The sequence below is a fragment of the Aquila chrysaetos genome, chromosome 11, assembly GCF_900496995.4.
Source record: "Aquila chrysaetos chrysaetos chromosome 11, bAquChr1.4, whole genome shotgun sequence".
NCBI lineage: Eukaryota > Metazoa > Chordata > Aves > Accipitriformes > Accipitridae > Aquila > Aquila chrysaetos.
The window spans coordinates 1,915,001-1,930,168 of NC_044014.1; the positions used below are offsets into that span (position 1 = coordinate 1,915,001).

The 15,168-nt window shown below is 40.6% G+C and overlaps 2 protein-coding genes across 16 annotated transcripts in view; one reads left to right on the plus strand and one right to left on the minus strand.

The window, feature by feature from the left end:
* Positions 1–11,534, plus strand: part of EBF3 (EBF transcription factor 3) — a 122,752-nt gene extending 111,218 nt beyond the window's left edge. For 4 of the 15 annotated variants that reach the window (XM_030030013.1, XM_041127286.1, XM_030030014.1 and 1 more), the window contains exons 13-16: positions 1–160; positions 1,359–1,547; positions 2,062–2,151; positions 8,769–11,534. The exon at positions 1–160 is cut by the window's left edge and continues 18 nt beyond it. In XM_030030013.1, the coding sequence (XP_029885873.1) occupies positions 1–160; positions 1,359–1,547; positions 2,062–2,151; positions 8,769–8,800 (471 nt within the window). In that variant the 3' untranslated portion in view covers positions 8,801–11,534. Of the gene's footprint in view, positions 161–1,358; positions 1,548–1,953; positions 2,152–8,768 lie in introns of all 15 variants that reach the window. The other 11 variants (XM_030030007.1, XM_030030008.2, XM_030030011.1 and 8 more) reach the window with 3 other exon arrangements.
* The window catches only part of MGMT (O-6-methylguanine-DNA methyltransferase), a 204,758-nt gene continuing 198,415 nt past the window's right edge, over positions 8,826–15,168 (minus strand). The window contains exon 11 of the transcript XR_005933535.1: positions 8,826–8,925. The gene's annotated coding sequence lies outside the window, so the exon portion shown is untranslated. The remainder of the gene's footprint in view (positions 8,926–15,168) is intronic.

Genomic DNA, 15,168 nt, shown 5'->3' on the forward strand with positions numbered 1-15,168 from the left:
GCAGCTGACATTGCTGAAGCGCTATACAGTGTGCCACGCAATCACAACCAGATCCCCACTCTAGCCAACACTCCTGCTCACACTGGCATGATGGGAGTGAACTCCTTCAGCAGCCAGCTCGCCGTTAATGTTTCCGAAACATCACAAGCGAACGACCAAGGTATGTGGGATTTCAAGAGTTAATCCTTCACGTTGTTGACTGCTTTTGGCCAGCGCCTATTAATACGAGCTGATGTCACTGCTGTGTTCTACCTCTTTTTCTCCCCGTAGTCGTATGTCTGATCGTGTAATGAAATGCCGCCTTTAACTTTCTCCTAATATTTAATTCTTCCTGTTCTTTCGTTTACTGTTATCATAAAGCATCTCCAGTGGAAAAAAAAAAATTGGCAAAGTGTAGAAAGCTCTTTATTATTCACAGTAAATATACAACGTGTATGTTTTTTATAAAATAATTACGTCAAGGTATCTCCACCTGGTTTTGGAATATTTACACAGATAAATCTAATTTGATGTCTGTGATTTTAAAATACTTTGTTTATAGGCATGTGTGACATATGTTACTAATAAAAGTAATAGTTGATTTAATTTACCTGTTGTAATTGAAAATGCATGTAGCGTATTGCATTTAAAATTAATTTTGATACTAATGAAAGGAGGGAAACAGGATTATTAGATATGTTCAAACCCATATTTTTTGCTTGCAACATAATTATTAAATTGATTGCTCAGATAGGAACAAATTGTTGTTTAAAATCCTGATTCTGCTATGTTTCCTCTTCTAAAAAGATCGTCTTTTAATGCTTTTTCCAAGCTAATAAGCCTTATGAAATTCTGTACTTGATCTTGAATTAGTTTTCACTGATGGCTACACCTTATGAAAGTACGAGCTTGTTGTTAGTGTAAAACTATCAGTCATAAAATGAAGAGCCCAAAACAGCCTTTTAAAGTAAATCACCGCAACAAAAAAGTTTTTCTTGTCAGCTATGGCATTTGAAGGTCTGGAGAGGCTGAAAGTTCATTCAGTGTGTTGGTACAAAGCGGGACTCGAGCCTGTTGATAATTGCTCCTAAAGACAAACGTGAAGGCACCTGACACAGCTGGATCGAAGAGAGCTTTTGTTGGCTGTCTGTGCTAAGAGGAGAGACAACATAGAGTGCTCGCAGATGATTTAAGTAGGGTTGGCGTGATAAGGTTATCTCAAACTGCAAGAGTTGATAGGGCAGTAAGAGGCAACTTAGAGCAAAGCTGTGCAATCAATTAAAACTGTGTAATATATGCTGCATGAGGAAACCCCCCAGCCCTAAGTCTATATTATAAAATAACATTATTTTTTTGGGGTGGGGGGGTTTCTAACACAGTAGGTTACAGTCGCAACACAAGCAGTGTTTCCCCGCGAGGATATGTTCCCAGCAGTACTCCTCAGCAGTCCAATTACAACACAGTCAGCAATAGCATGAATGGATATGGCAATGCCGGCATGCCCAATCTAGGTGTACCAGGTTCCCCTGGATTTCTTAATGGCTCCTCAGCTAACTCTCCTTATGGCAGTAAGTGTCTATTTTTGGTAACACATCATCATATAGATTCATATTTACTACAAAATCAAATACTTGCATTGTTTTGATTTCCTATATTGTGAGCTACTGGATAAAAGGAGGGGTGACTCTGGAGGCTGGACGTAAAAATGAATATAATAAATTGATCTGTTTGTGCCATAATACAATCTCAGATAGAAAAAAAAATTGGACTGCGCAATTTGTAACAAAAGTCCAACACAAAAGAGTTTGCCTGTTATCCAGAGAGTGGCCAAGCCAAGGCATTTCATTTTTTTTTTTTATATATATTTTTTTATATATATATATATATATTAAGAGGCAAGGCCCTATCACTCTCTTTTCCGTGTTTGCCGTGAAAACCTCAATCTGAGTCCTGATTATTTTTGCTTTATTGCAGTAGTGCCGTCAAGCCCTACCATGGCAGCCTCTTCGGTCACCCTCCCTTCAAACTGTAGCAGTACACACGGCATTTTCTCATTCTCACCTGCCAATGTCATCTCTGCAGTGAAACAAAAGAGCGCCTTTGCTCCTGTTGTCAGGCCCCAAGCCTCTCCTCCACCATCTTGCACCAGTGCAAATGGAAATGGACTTCAAGGTGAGCTGGATCTCTCTCAATTTTCTGTGTATTGCTTTTTTGGTGCATACACTCAAGCCCTGGTTGTTTATTTTGGAGAAAGGTACCTCGCTATATTTTTAGGTCTCCGGTGCTCTCATAGTGATGCAAAAGCAGGAGAAGAAACAGGGTAGCATGAATGGTATGCTAAGATTTTAAGCAAATCTTAGTTCATTTTTAATACTTGCATTAGAGAAAACACTAGCTGTTCTTCTGGCAATTTCCCTTAGGAATTCGTGCCTTAAATTTTAAAGTAAGACTGTATCCCTGAATGCTTCTGGGAGGGTTCATGTACTCCTTGCGTTTATATGTTTTCTGAACGCATTTCTATGGCTGTTTAAAACCATGATGTGGTGCGATTTCCTCATTTTACATAGGATGCAATAGTTATTTTAAAATATGTCAAATCAGTGTAAATCCATTAAGCTCTTACTCAGGGAACTAACCTTCCCTTGGACTAGCTAGCCGCTTGTGCAGTGAGTTTGTATGCTCTGTTGGTCCCAGCTCACTCTCTTACCGTGGTGTTTAAGTGGTTACTTCCCTAAATGAGCAACTAAATATTTTAATTGAGGCAGGCAATTTTAAGCTTCTGCATTTTTTTAATCTCTGTGATTTCGTGGGGGTAGTGTAATGGACGATTTATAAATCAGTTGCAGAATTTCCCTGGTCACCTGCTGGGACTGGGGCAGGAGGAATTATGGTACAGTGTACGTTTGGTGGAAGAATAAAAATATGAACAAAAAAGTCTTCCTTTTTATGGCATATTTTAACGTTTTAAAGATAATATTGTCAGATGCGTTAGTATCGTTGAAAAGTTTTGTTTGCCTCTGTTTTGCAAATCATAAGCCTTGTTGCACATTGCAGTAAGTTGAAGCACTTCAAATCCCATGGAGATCAGAAAGGGTTGCAGACACTCTTACCCCGGAGGTCGTCACTCCTCTTGACTTTCTTAGTTAAAATGTAGGTAGCGCAGTATTATTTATTCTTTGCATTACCATGATAGCCATAATATGATGAGCACTCACAGGCAAACAGATGAAGACAGATATTCTGATTTGCCGGACTAATTCTGGACACCTGCATTTTGTGCTCTCCAGCTTAAGGCACTTTGGAGAGACATAATCCCACAGACCTGTCTGTCCACCCCAAATCCAGGCCATTTGAGACCAGGATCTCAAAATGGATGTCCCTGTAGCTTGTTATTAATTTCTTGGCCCAAAGAAGCATCTAAGAGCTTATTATGCACTCAGGTCAGTGAAGGGCTGAGGATCCAGCTACACAAATCTTATTGTAGGATGGATGTTAAAGAAAAGGATAATTAGATTAACAATTTCTGTCATTGCCTATGTCTTTAGTGGAAGCTTTACTATGTTACTGTGAGTAGAAAACTATACCAGGTATAAGCAATATTCTTAGAAAAGATTATCCATTCATAAAATAATCCAGTGTCCTACTTTCCTCTTTTTATAAAAAGACACTAGTATAAAAAGTAGATCCTGAAAAAAAATAAAATAAAATATAATAAAATATGGTAACACACGGCTTAGATCTGAGGCAGCTATTCTGAAGCAAGTGTTTTTATATATATATTCTCATTACCTTGTTGATACTGATTTACTCTGAAAAATAAAACTATTTACAGAGCTAAATTAAAATGATCTAAACTTCTCTAATTTCAGCATGTAAACAAAGGGCTTCCCATCAGATATTCAAGGTTTCAGGTGCTTAAAAGGTCTAGATTACTGCAAAGTGGGGTTTTCAGAAGAACTGGGCAGGCTAAATGCCTGCACCGAGCACCCAATCTCCCCTGGCACCTCCCCAAGCCCCCAGTAACCACACATCTTCACCCTCAGGTACAAAATGCTTTTTGTATAAACGCCCGGTAGACAACTTCGAATCGACCAATACTGATTTTGTTAAATAGGTCATGAAGTCAGCTCTTAGGCTGAGGCCCAGCCCTGCTCTGGACTAAGCTTTTTCCATGCCCAGACAGCCCAGTGAAGGCCTAACGATCCCTTCAACCCCTGATTTTAGGATGCTGCAACCCAAGGAGCAGACCTGGTGTCACCCCTAGCCAAGTCCAGCATCCCATGGGTGTTGCTAAAGCTCTAGGTTAGGTGCCCCCGAGACCTGCGCTGCTGCCTCACCCGGCTGTTCCTACCCCGCTGAGCACCAAAAACTTCAAACACAAAAGGTGTCCAGATGTAGGGATGTGCAGAAACTTTGGGGTTTGGTTCAGCAGCCAAACTGGAAATGAATAGAAGTGTTGGAAAAAAATAATACATATATAAATTGTCATGTTTTCCTCACCCGGCTGAAGCAGCTAAACTGAATCATTTTGTGTTGAGCAAAATGACCCAGAGAAGTAGCAAGAACAATTTTCTGGGCTGGTAATTAGAGCACTGAGTTCCGGGCTTGTGACAAAAAATTGAGTTATTTATGCAAAGTAGCATGGCACCACGAAGTGATGCTCTGTATCGTGAGAGTTAGGGTACTCTAGCGAAAGGTAAAATATGTGGGTTCAGGTCCCCTTGGGCTGAGGAGAAAATCAAATTGCATCTGATACATCCTTGGTGCATTCCTTTATCATCACAGCAGAGAGGCACCATCATTTTTTCCAACCAAAGCTGTTGGGTTAATTCAGACTGAACTCACGAATGGCTTCAGGTTGACAACACTTCACCCAGCTGTCCTCACAGATCTCAACCAGTGCCTTGAATTGAACTGCAGCCAGAACTGAGTGGCAAGACAGGGATGAATTTGTCATATGCTTCCTTCATGAGACATCATGAAGCAAAGCCAGCAATGCAGGAGATAGATAGATACTTACTTACACTGTATTTTACTTGTACAGTTATTTAGGGGGCTTCTGCTTCCTTCTTCCTATTTTCTTAGTCATTTGTTGACATTGAGCCCTTTGTAAAGTTTAATTAGTTGCTTTCTGAACACTGTACAAGCAGCTCGAGAGTTTTCTGATCAGCACATTTTCTACTTTAAATTAAAATACGGAATTCAAGACCTGTGGTCTAACACAGCTAAAATTTTTCGGTGATCTTCAAGTACAGAGCCTCATTATACAGCGGGATGTGACGGAGCTGAGTGACAGCTGAGGAGTCTGCACTGTTAGGAACAGTCACATACTTTTAGTCAAGCCAAGACAGAAGTAGGAGCTCATGGTCACTGTTGTTGTATCTACGGTAAATCCTGCAGTTTATGAACCTGGATAAGAAGGGATGACGTGCTCTTTTAATCACAGGGCAGGATATCCTCTCTCTTGTTGCTTGTTATGTTACCTTTCCCCACGTAAGCTCTGTTCTGAAATAAAAGCCAGTTGGATAGTTTTCAGGGAAGCTGGTTGAGCCGGCTATGGCAAGGCATCGCACACCAACACGACGGGGCCAGGCAGCCCAGTTTTTCCTACGAGGGTTTGTTAGCACTGTGCAGGGGCACAGTCAGATGAAAGCACGGCAAAACCCGACATGTAACAGCCCTGCAGGCACGGGCAGTCCTTTTTACAAGGATTTGGGGGTTAATTGCACCCATCCGTGCTGGGTAAACCACTGTAGGATTTGTCTGCGTGTGGAAAAAATGCTGTGCATGGTACATCTAAGATGGTGAGAAAGCAGGAGCAGAACTATGAAGCTCCATCTGGACCTCAGATGGACCGTTTTGTCTCTCTAATGTAGTATAAAGCAGAGGTGGAGCTGCTCTAACTTCTGGCTTGTGGTAACATCACATCGGGACCACCTGAGCCCACCACACTGGAAGGAAAATCTTGCTGCTAGTAAGCATGTCCCCCAAAAAGCCACTCTGTGTTTTGGGACTTACTGCCCAAGAGTGAACATGGAGAGGCCTATAGCCATCGTGGGGATTCACTTTTTTTCTAAAGAGATCCAAGACGGAGGTTAAGAAAAGGAAAAGAATAAAAAAGAAGACAATCTGGGGAAATCTCGGAAAGGTCAGCCAGAGCTAACGTGTAGTCTTCGTCCTTGCTGTACTCGTATGCCATCCCTGCCAGCTGCGCATCCGTCCTCGGCCAACCGATACCCTAATTAGGGTCAAAACTCGGAAGCTGCAGCTCGCAGAGGAGATGCCCCTCTCTCTGTTGTCCTGTGGGTATGACTCACTCCTGTGAGTAAGTCTACAGAAAAGGGCCTTTGGGCCTTATCCAAAAAGCCACAATCTTGTTAACTCTGTATGACTTCCATTGCATAGTCTATGATCAGAAAGTTAAGTACTTACACTTTTTTTTTTAAGAGCAGGATGCTAGCGTATGGGTTCCTTAGGGCAGAGGGCTTTTTCCTGTTTAAAACAATGGACATTTAAGGTATAAAATAAATTTTTTAGCGAGCAAGTGCTGGCTCGCTGCGAAGTTGGAAGTACAATATGTGTTCAAAATTTGGCTTTCAACTGTAATTTACTTTTTATAGATTGTGAAAGATATTGCTCTCTGTTAAGCTTTATGACTGTAATGCAGAGCAAAAGGTTCTCTATATTCTTTTAAAATTGCATCCTGCTTAATTTTCTGGTCTTCCCCTGGATGAAACTATTAAAATTGTTATTAAAAAACTAGCCACCCGATTTTTCTTTAAGAAGGCATTTGGTATCAATTTGCACAGCAGGAAACGTACTGCAGAAATTCACAATTGTCAAATGTTGCTACTAAAATAAATAGCAAAGTAAATGTCTGGGGCACCAAATTTGCACCCCCTCCCATTGTGCCACAGACAGAATTCAACAAAAATGGCTAAATAGCTTAAATTAAAGAATTCATACTTTTTTTCCCCAGAAAAGTCTGCAGCAGACAACCTAAATTTTCACACAGCAGAAGCCAAACATGAGATTACAATAAATGTGTGATTAAGATGTGCAGGGTATTAGTGCCAAAAAATGATGTGCCATTTATTAAGGAATTTATGCACACAACCTCTGGAAGAAAAAAATCTGGACTTTTTTTTTCTGCTATGTTGTTCTTTGAAGAAGCAAATGTCCAGATCAGTCCTGGACTTTTGCACTTTGCTTAGTGTGCTGGCAGAGCATGTCTCACGCTGGCTCCAAGTCGTAGCCTTTACGTCTTACCATCACCTCGACATAGACTGCGATGACAGATGCCTGCTGAACCTGAACCAGAAAAGATAGGAAGACCCTATATTTTGGGTTGACATGTGGTGATCTTGATGTCCAGGGCAGCTGATGGTTGTATTGCAGCGTAACAGCACCTCAAAATGAGCTCCCGCGTCCCCCAGTTCAGGTGCATCCCATGTAACCAAACCTCTCTTGGCGCTAGGTCGTCTGCTGGCCCGGGCTAACGTAGTGTGGAGTGCGGGAGATTTAGTGGAAATACGATAAGGAAAGTAAATGTTTTGGCTAGGAAGGGTCTCTGCCAATATACGCGCTATTCTCCAGTCATGTTTTGTAACTTCGGTCGCTGCTTAGGTTTAAAACATGCGGTATTATGAACTAAGCAAAATTACAACTTCCGTTTCAATTTTGACATATTTGGTACATCTTATTGGGGAAAAAAAGTAGCAGAGTTGGAAAACTTGAACCTGTTTCAAGGGCATCACTTGAGATGTGTTTTAGAGAGATGCATTCCCAGACAAGTCCTTCCCATCCGCTCGCACAGCTGCCTACGGCGCCGGCGGGACCAGAGCTGCTCGGGGCTCCGGTCGCAGCCGTTGGAGCAATTCTGGTCGTGCCGACCACGCTGCTGGCTGCTGTAGGAGGTTGTGTTACGTACGACATGTGTACGTACCCAGCTCTTCCAAACCGTCAAGCTGTAACGGCGAATCTGAAATAAATTAATATTGTTGAAATTAATGAACTGAGAAATTGAAGTTCACATCACTACACGAACAAATTTATTAATATCTGTTGTACATAAATTAATGAGAAATATCATTATAGCAAAAATTAAACAACACTAAAATTAAAGACTGTCTAAATTGTTTCTACCAAAGAGTTAACCAGGAAAAACGTGGTAGTCGTTGGCACCTCAGTCTTTATCTGTTAAAAAAAAAGGAGACGGCTGCTCAGGGGTACTAATCTCATGAGTTGTGATGGTGCTTGGTCTCCAGAGTTGAGAGCAAGCGTAGGTGGACTTGGCTTTGGTCTTAGAGAGCCCTTGGCTTGCTCAGCCCCGCTGTTACCCTAAAGTACAACGGTGGAAATGGAAGTTTTCTGCCCAGGTGCCAGGTCTGGGCATGAAGCGGTGGTTGGTGGGCTTCCCGCTGCGGGGACGTTCCCGAGGGATGCCCGACACGACGAGAAGTGACCGTGTCGTTCCTCAGCTGGCAGGAGCCTGACCCCCGCCTCGCTCTTAGCCCCGCGCTGGGAGAGACGCCGTGCCCGCGGGAGTCGGGATGCTCCGTGCGCGCAAAAAAAAAAAAAAACCCGCTCGCAGCCTCCTTTCGCGACGTGAAGCCCTCGCGGAGCGTTTCGCTGGGAAAAGCGCGCGTCGGCGGTCCCTCGGTCGGAGGATGCCGTGGCGCGGCGTGGAGGAGCCCGGGCCGGTGCTGAGCATCGCGGTGGCTTTGAACCAGATGTGCCTTACACGAGCGTGCTAATAACGGCTGATTTTTCTTCTCTTTTTCTTTTAGCTATGTCTGGGCTTGTAGTCCCGCCAATGTAAAGTCACTTTTGTTTACCTACCGTAGCACCAAGCTTCAGAGGATGGGCTTAGGGGACAAGTTTAGTATATTAAGACATGCTGATGGAAACAGTATCTTCACACAGAATCAGCAACAAATCGAAATGCTACAAAAAAAAAAAAAAAAAAAAAAAAGACTTTGTTTAAAGATTTTATTTAAACTATTAAGAATCTACATGCAAACAACCTACTTCTTCATGAACAATTCCATTTTATTGACTGAATTTTTCTCATATTTTCACATTTCTCAGTCCTGAAGAATAAGGAAAAAGCGACGCCTATTTTGTATAAAGTTTCTGATTACGTCTTGGCTATGTCTAGTACTTGCTATGTGTTGGGAGAAACTTTGTGGATGCACCATTTTGATTATCATGAAACACTGATGAAAAATGCCTCCGAACATTTTTCTGTACTCATAACTAGATTCACAATGGTTGTGTATCTCTATAATGTGAAATATTTTTTTGTGGTGGAAAAAAGGGGGCCAAGGAGGTTATGAGCCATCAAACTGGAAAAAAAAAAGGATGAATATATGATTAGAAAAACAAAAACCGGGGCGCGGGGGTGGGCGCGGGTGGGTTTATCATTGCTTAACTTCATCTTAATGAAATGGAACTTTGTAACTTATTGTAGTTAGAAATTGTAACTTTGATATTGAATTCTCTTGCCTTCAACAAGCACACTGACAGAGAAAAAAATTGCTACTGTCTGTTGGTAAAAAAAAATATACTTCCACTGCTAGAGCTTCCTGTTAAGCAAGTGTGATCTGCAACATTTTTTCAACTTTTGCTAGCACTGTATACTATTGCATTCTTAGGCTACTGTGAAGTCTATGTTTCTTGTACCAGAAAATTGTCCTTTTGACTTCTAGATCCTTCTTCCCTAATGTGTTTTGTATGTGGTTATAAAATTGTAGACTTTTGTGATTTTGCCAAAGTTGTAGCTAAATATTTATACACTTGTCTTGAATTTTTTTCAGATCCACTTAAATATTTAGAAAAGCAAATTTTATTCCTTATGAAGCCTATAAGGAATAAAATAGTCTTATTCATTGCAACACTTTCTTTCACATAAACACTTGCAGTCACTAAGGGAATTTATTTTGTAACATATCAACTATAAATATTGTATTTATCTTTGAAATTTTGTATATTGCTTTTCATCTTTTTTTTTTTTTTCTTGTATGTATTGGTTTTTGTCATGGCCTGGTATTGTGATGCTGAGAATAGCATTAAGCCAAGAACCGTTGCCTTCATGTTTTTCTTTTAAATAAATTAGTGTCCGTACATTTCATTTGTACTTCATAAAGTTGCTATTATTTAGACTTTCCATCTTTTTTTTTTTTTAATTTTTGAGGAAAAGTCAAATTCATTGTTTATTTTTATATTATTTTTAAGTTATCAGAACAAATAATTTTGAAAAAAAAGTTGTTTGTTGTATAGTCAAATCAAAATTGTGCCACATGGCTGTAATGAATACTAGTAGAATATGTGCATGTGATACAGCCACAGAAAAGATGAATCTATTTTGTGGTTGCATTTTTTTTCTTTTTTTTTTTTCTTTTTTTAATTTTTTAATTTTTTTTTAAAAGATTGTAAAAAGTCATTTTTAGCTGCCACCCATGACTTTGCCACATAGCTGAACTGTGTTTACTGGAAAAATTCAGAGGCCTAAAGTTTAAAATAAATTCACTTCTGATGTTTTAATTAAAACGTTTGCCACATTAACTTCTCTGATGCCTTAAAAGTGAACTTCTTTGAAGAACTTTTGTGCTGTTTTATCACAGGCTTACACCACAATTGTTAATCACTACTTCATTTGGATGATTTCTGGTGTAAAAAAAAAAAAAAAAAAAAAAAGCACAAACCTGGTGTACAATTATATCACTCCTTTATGTGTCTATTTTCTGCTGCACTCTGCATTCTCCTGAACCCTGCACTGTTTAAAAAAGATAAAGGTTTCACATGAAATCGGGATCATACATAATTTTTAAATGTTTGGGGTTTGTTTATTTAGGTTTATTGGTTTTTTTATGGAACTTTTTGTAATACACCTGTAGGTGACTGTACTTTTTAAACTGGAATGACCTCCGTTGTATATTGTGGCTGTTAGTGCCAAATCCATAGAGAGAAACGTGGAGTTTTTTTTTTTTTTTTACTTTGCACTAAATAGTTTGCCAACGCAGCACTGCAAAACATGTTGCAAACTGCAGCAGAATTAAAGTTTTAACCAAAAAGGAGGGATCATTATTTTTTTTTTTTTTCTTCCTGGGCAAAAATGCACATTTTAGTAAAGCGCTTATTAAAGGGTTTAAAAGAACGATACAGCGTATCACAGCTGATAAATGCCGTGCGCATTTCCTTTGTGATAAGGAATAAGGCTTAGCTAAGTGGAAAAGCCTGAGAAGTCACTTTGGAACTGAATTGCCTCCGTTATATTTTGTCTAAGTAAAGTTTTGCTCTAAAGAAGAGGTCACGTGTACATGTTAAGAAAGTTTGCAAGTTTCTTCATAAATGCAATCTGTTTGTGTTTTAGATTACTTAGTCAATGCACTCATTGCTTCATTGTCTCCAGAAGGAAAGCTTCACTAAATGGTAGATTTTACTGTTAAAGACCCTACAATAAGATTGTTTTATCTGTACATTTTTTCATATATTTAACTGTATAAAAAAATGTTCATTTTACACAATATTTAATTAAAGTATTTCTTGTCTGTGAATTTCATTTTTAGTAATTTTATCTGGTTTGATTATTAAAAAAGTGACTAAACACAAAACAAAAAAATGCAACACCGGGGGTTTCATTTCTAAATACCAGAATTCGAAGTTATGTCGTGGTTAAGAAAAAGCACAATCCTTGACGTGGGCTTTTCGGTGCCCCAGGACAGCCAGCCCAGGCAGCCCCTGAGGATGATGAGGAAGGAGACCTCTGCTCCGCAGTGCGGCAATGACTTGTTGCTCAGCCTTGGTGAAGTATTTAAACAAAACTGTGCTTCAGACACCCTTTTTGTAAAGTGAAGGTAACAGTAGAGTAATTTTTTTACTTTTTTTTTCTATTTTAATATCATATTGTAAAAGTCTGTAAACAGGAAAAGTTATTTTAAACATAGCACAACCCAAATTTTCCGTGCAGCGGTTTGACACCGACGGCTGACGTACTCGTCTTTTAAATGCTGACAAGGAGGCAAATGCTTTTGCTAATTATACTACCGAACACAAATATTTCATCCTCTGGACTGTTACAATGCTAAGCCTGAAGCAGAGGTCCGAGTTCCCTTCCCCGGGTGCCGAGTGTGCGCCTGCATCGTCGTGTGTGACCGCAGCCACCAGAAAAAGGGCGTTTGTGCAGGAATTCGGGTCTGGCTGCGCGCACAGCAGGCAGAGCAACCCAAGTGCCCGTCCCGGTAAAGCACGGGAGCTCGTTACGTGAGTTTTCTCCTGTCGTTAACCAGAGGGCTGCTGACAACTTCAAGAGGGCACTGAGAAACTCCGAGCTGCAAAGTAAATGTATGTGCTTGTGTGTGTGTATATACTGCCAAATGACATGCCATATGCCGGAGTCTCTCCTTCGTCGCCCCGTGTTTCCGCAGTTAAATGGAGTGTGATGAGAAGGTGCAGCTTACTGTAGCTACAATTTACAAAGAAGGAAAACTGGGATATTTAACTCTGTCGCCTTTCTTCTCCAGTATTTCCATAGTTTTTATGTTTGATGAAAACAGATGTTAGAAATATAGAGCACTTTGGATTATGATTATTATTATGATGCATTGACAACGGTTCCACTTTGAGTATGTATCTGTGTATCGTGTTTAAACGGTGGCATAATCAGATGCATCCCACTAAAAAATAAGATGGTTTATAGGGATGAAAGTCTGCATGATGCCTACTGGCACTTTTCCTTTTAGGTTTATTTCAAAGGTTTGAATAATGAGCATCTAAATGGTTCGTCTAACTTTCAATGCAAAGAAAATACAAAAGAAGAAAACCCATACATTTTGTGCTAGGAATGACAAGTCCTAGGGCAAGCCACCACCTACGACACATCCCTATCTGTAGCTTGGTAATAGCCCTGGCGAGAAAATATGTTGTGTCAGCCTATAGTGAGTTTAGACATAGGAAGATGATAAAAATTCCTTAATCAAAATGAAGGAATAGAGTCTCTAAAAGTATATGCCAATTATTGCAGAGCAGCTTTTTAAAGTCTTTCAAGCTTTTAAAGATTATTCAAAGCACTTGAAATAGGCTTCAATCTAATGCCTCATTTCATTGCATTAAACAGCCTAGTTAATAAAGAATCAATATATTCAAAGGGCAAGGTTATCTTTTGTCTATAAGGGGTGGTGTCATTCTGAACCTTTTATAGTTCAAATGCTGAAAAAGACCTCATGAAATCCATACTCATCAAGTGGGTCAACTAGAGCAATAAAGAGGCCTCTGAAAGAATGGCTGCACTCCTTTAAAACAACTATAAGTCTTATCTCCCCACATAGTGCTCGCCAGGCTCCGCCAGAAAATGTCAATTTCTCATCAAGACAAGAGGCCCAACGATAATTTTTTTCTGGAGAATACACACAATTAGGAGAATGCAGAAAGGCCCCATCAGTGATTTGTAGCTTATTATGTCACCAGCAAGCTGCGATCCGCCGCTAAGCAGATAATAAGGGCTGTTGATAACTAAAGTGTCAATACGCCAAAGAACGATTTTTGAATGTGAGCCCTTGTGCTTTTTTTCCCCTCCTCGTGCAGATCGCGGGGCCGATAACGGTGCATCTGCCAACCGACACCGCCTGTTGGACCTCACAATTAATGCCGTGAATAAATAGCACAAAAGAGTTTAGATTCTTTATACTCTTTGAGACAATTCCCTGCTTTACCCTTCAAGGAGTTCTTTTATGTTCGAATAAGGTTGCTTTTAATGAAATTTAAACTCATCAGAGGAAATCAAAACCCTCAAATCAGATTACAAATTGATTTTTTTTGGTCACTTGTCATTATACAATGTACTGCCCTAAGTTTTACAGGAAAAGGAAGAGAAAGCACCCACTCTGGAGTCAGAGTATGCAAACAATCTCTACAAAAGTATACGAAGGAGGTACGTTCCTAAAGTCCACAAGTAATAAAAAGTTTTTAAAAGTTGGTGTGTATTATTTAAAAAGTGATCATTATCTTTACTCAGATGCTTCATAAAATACTAAAGTTCTAAATAAAATGAGCTATACTAGAACTTTAAATTGTATTAAATAATTAAACCCAAGCTATCTCTTTTTCTCATATATACTGCTAAATTTCATTGTTACATACAAGAAATCAAATATTATTTCTCAGCGCTCAGGTCAAAATTAACTGATGGAGGATTTGAGACCTCCTGGTCTGGTACCCCATTTCAGCTGGTGACATTGGTAGTGCAGTTTGTCCAGTTGAAATACGATGTTAGCAATAGAGGCTATACAGTCTTGATTTTTTGATTTCTTACACATTCAAATAAAGCAACAGTTGTACCGTAATGGTTTTGTTTCCTCTTTATTGACTTTGTACTAGTACTGAAAGGGCATCGTGAAAAAAAGGGTGCGGTTAACTGGTCGCAAAATGGTACATTTTTGGTGCCCACAAAGTTTTTAGAGGATTTCAGTTGTTGTGTGACTCTTTTTCTGCATTTACCTTGAGGTAAATTAAACTCTTTCAGAAATGACTTTGTAACAAAAGGCAGCAACTACCCCCAGAACAGACCAAGTTGGGGGTGGCGAGGGTGCAAGGAAATGATCTGAAAGCTACTCTGCTCCAGCCAGACAAAAACCACAGATTGCTTACTGTGTCAAACCTGAGAAAGCAAAATCCAGCTAGAAAAAAAAAGGAAACTGAGGCTGGAATTGGTCTGGGTACTAGAGCCAACGAACTGGAAAGTTGCCCTGTATCTGCGAAGAAACATAGGATGGAGGCACCAAGGGGAAGACGGAGAGGAGAGAGGAGGAAAACGTGAAAAAGCCCCTGTACAACGAAACCCAATAAAGCCGTATTTAACGACGGCTCTCCTCGCGCTGCGGAGTTCTGTTGTGGGAGCAAGCGCCCAGAGGCGGCTCTGCCCCTGCGGCGCCGCAGCCGAGGCGCAGGGTGCTGGAGCGGGGGGCAACGCGCCGCAGCTCAGCGCCGCCTTCCCGGGCGGTTTGGGCTCTGGCCACCACGGCTCAGACCCACGGGTCGCTCCTCGCCAGGTGAAGGACGGCACCGGGACGTGGAGTCACCTCCCGAGCCGGCGTCGGTGCCACTGCAGAGGTTTGCAAGGGGGGGGGCCCTGGGTACCGGTTCTGCTGCAGTCACCACCTTCCTCCGTACTACAGCTCTAGTCCCAAGATT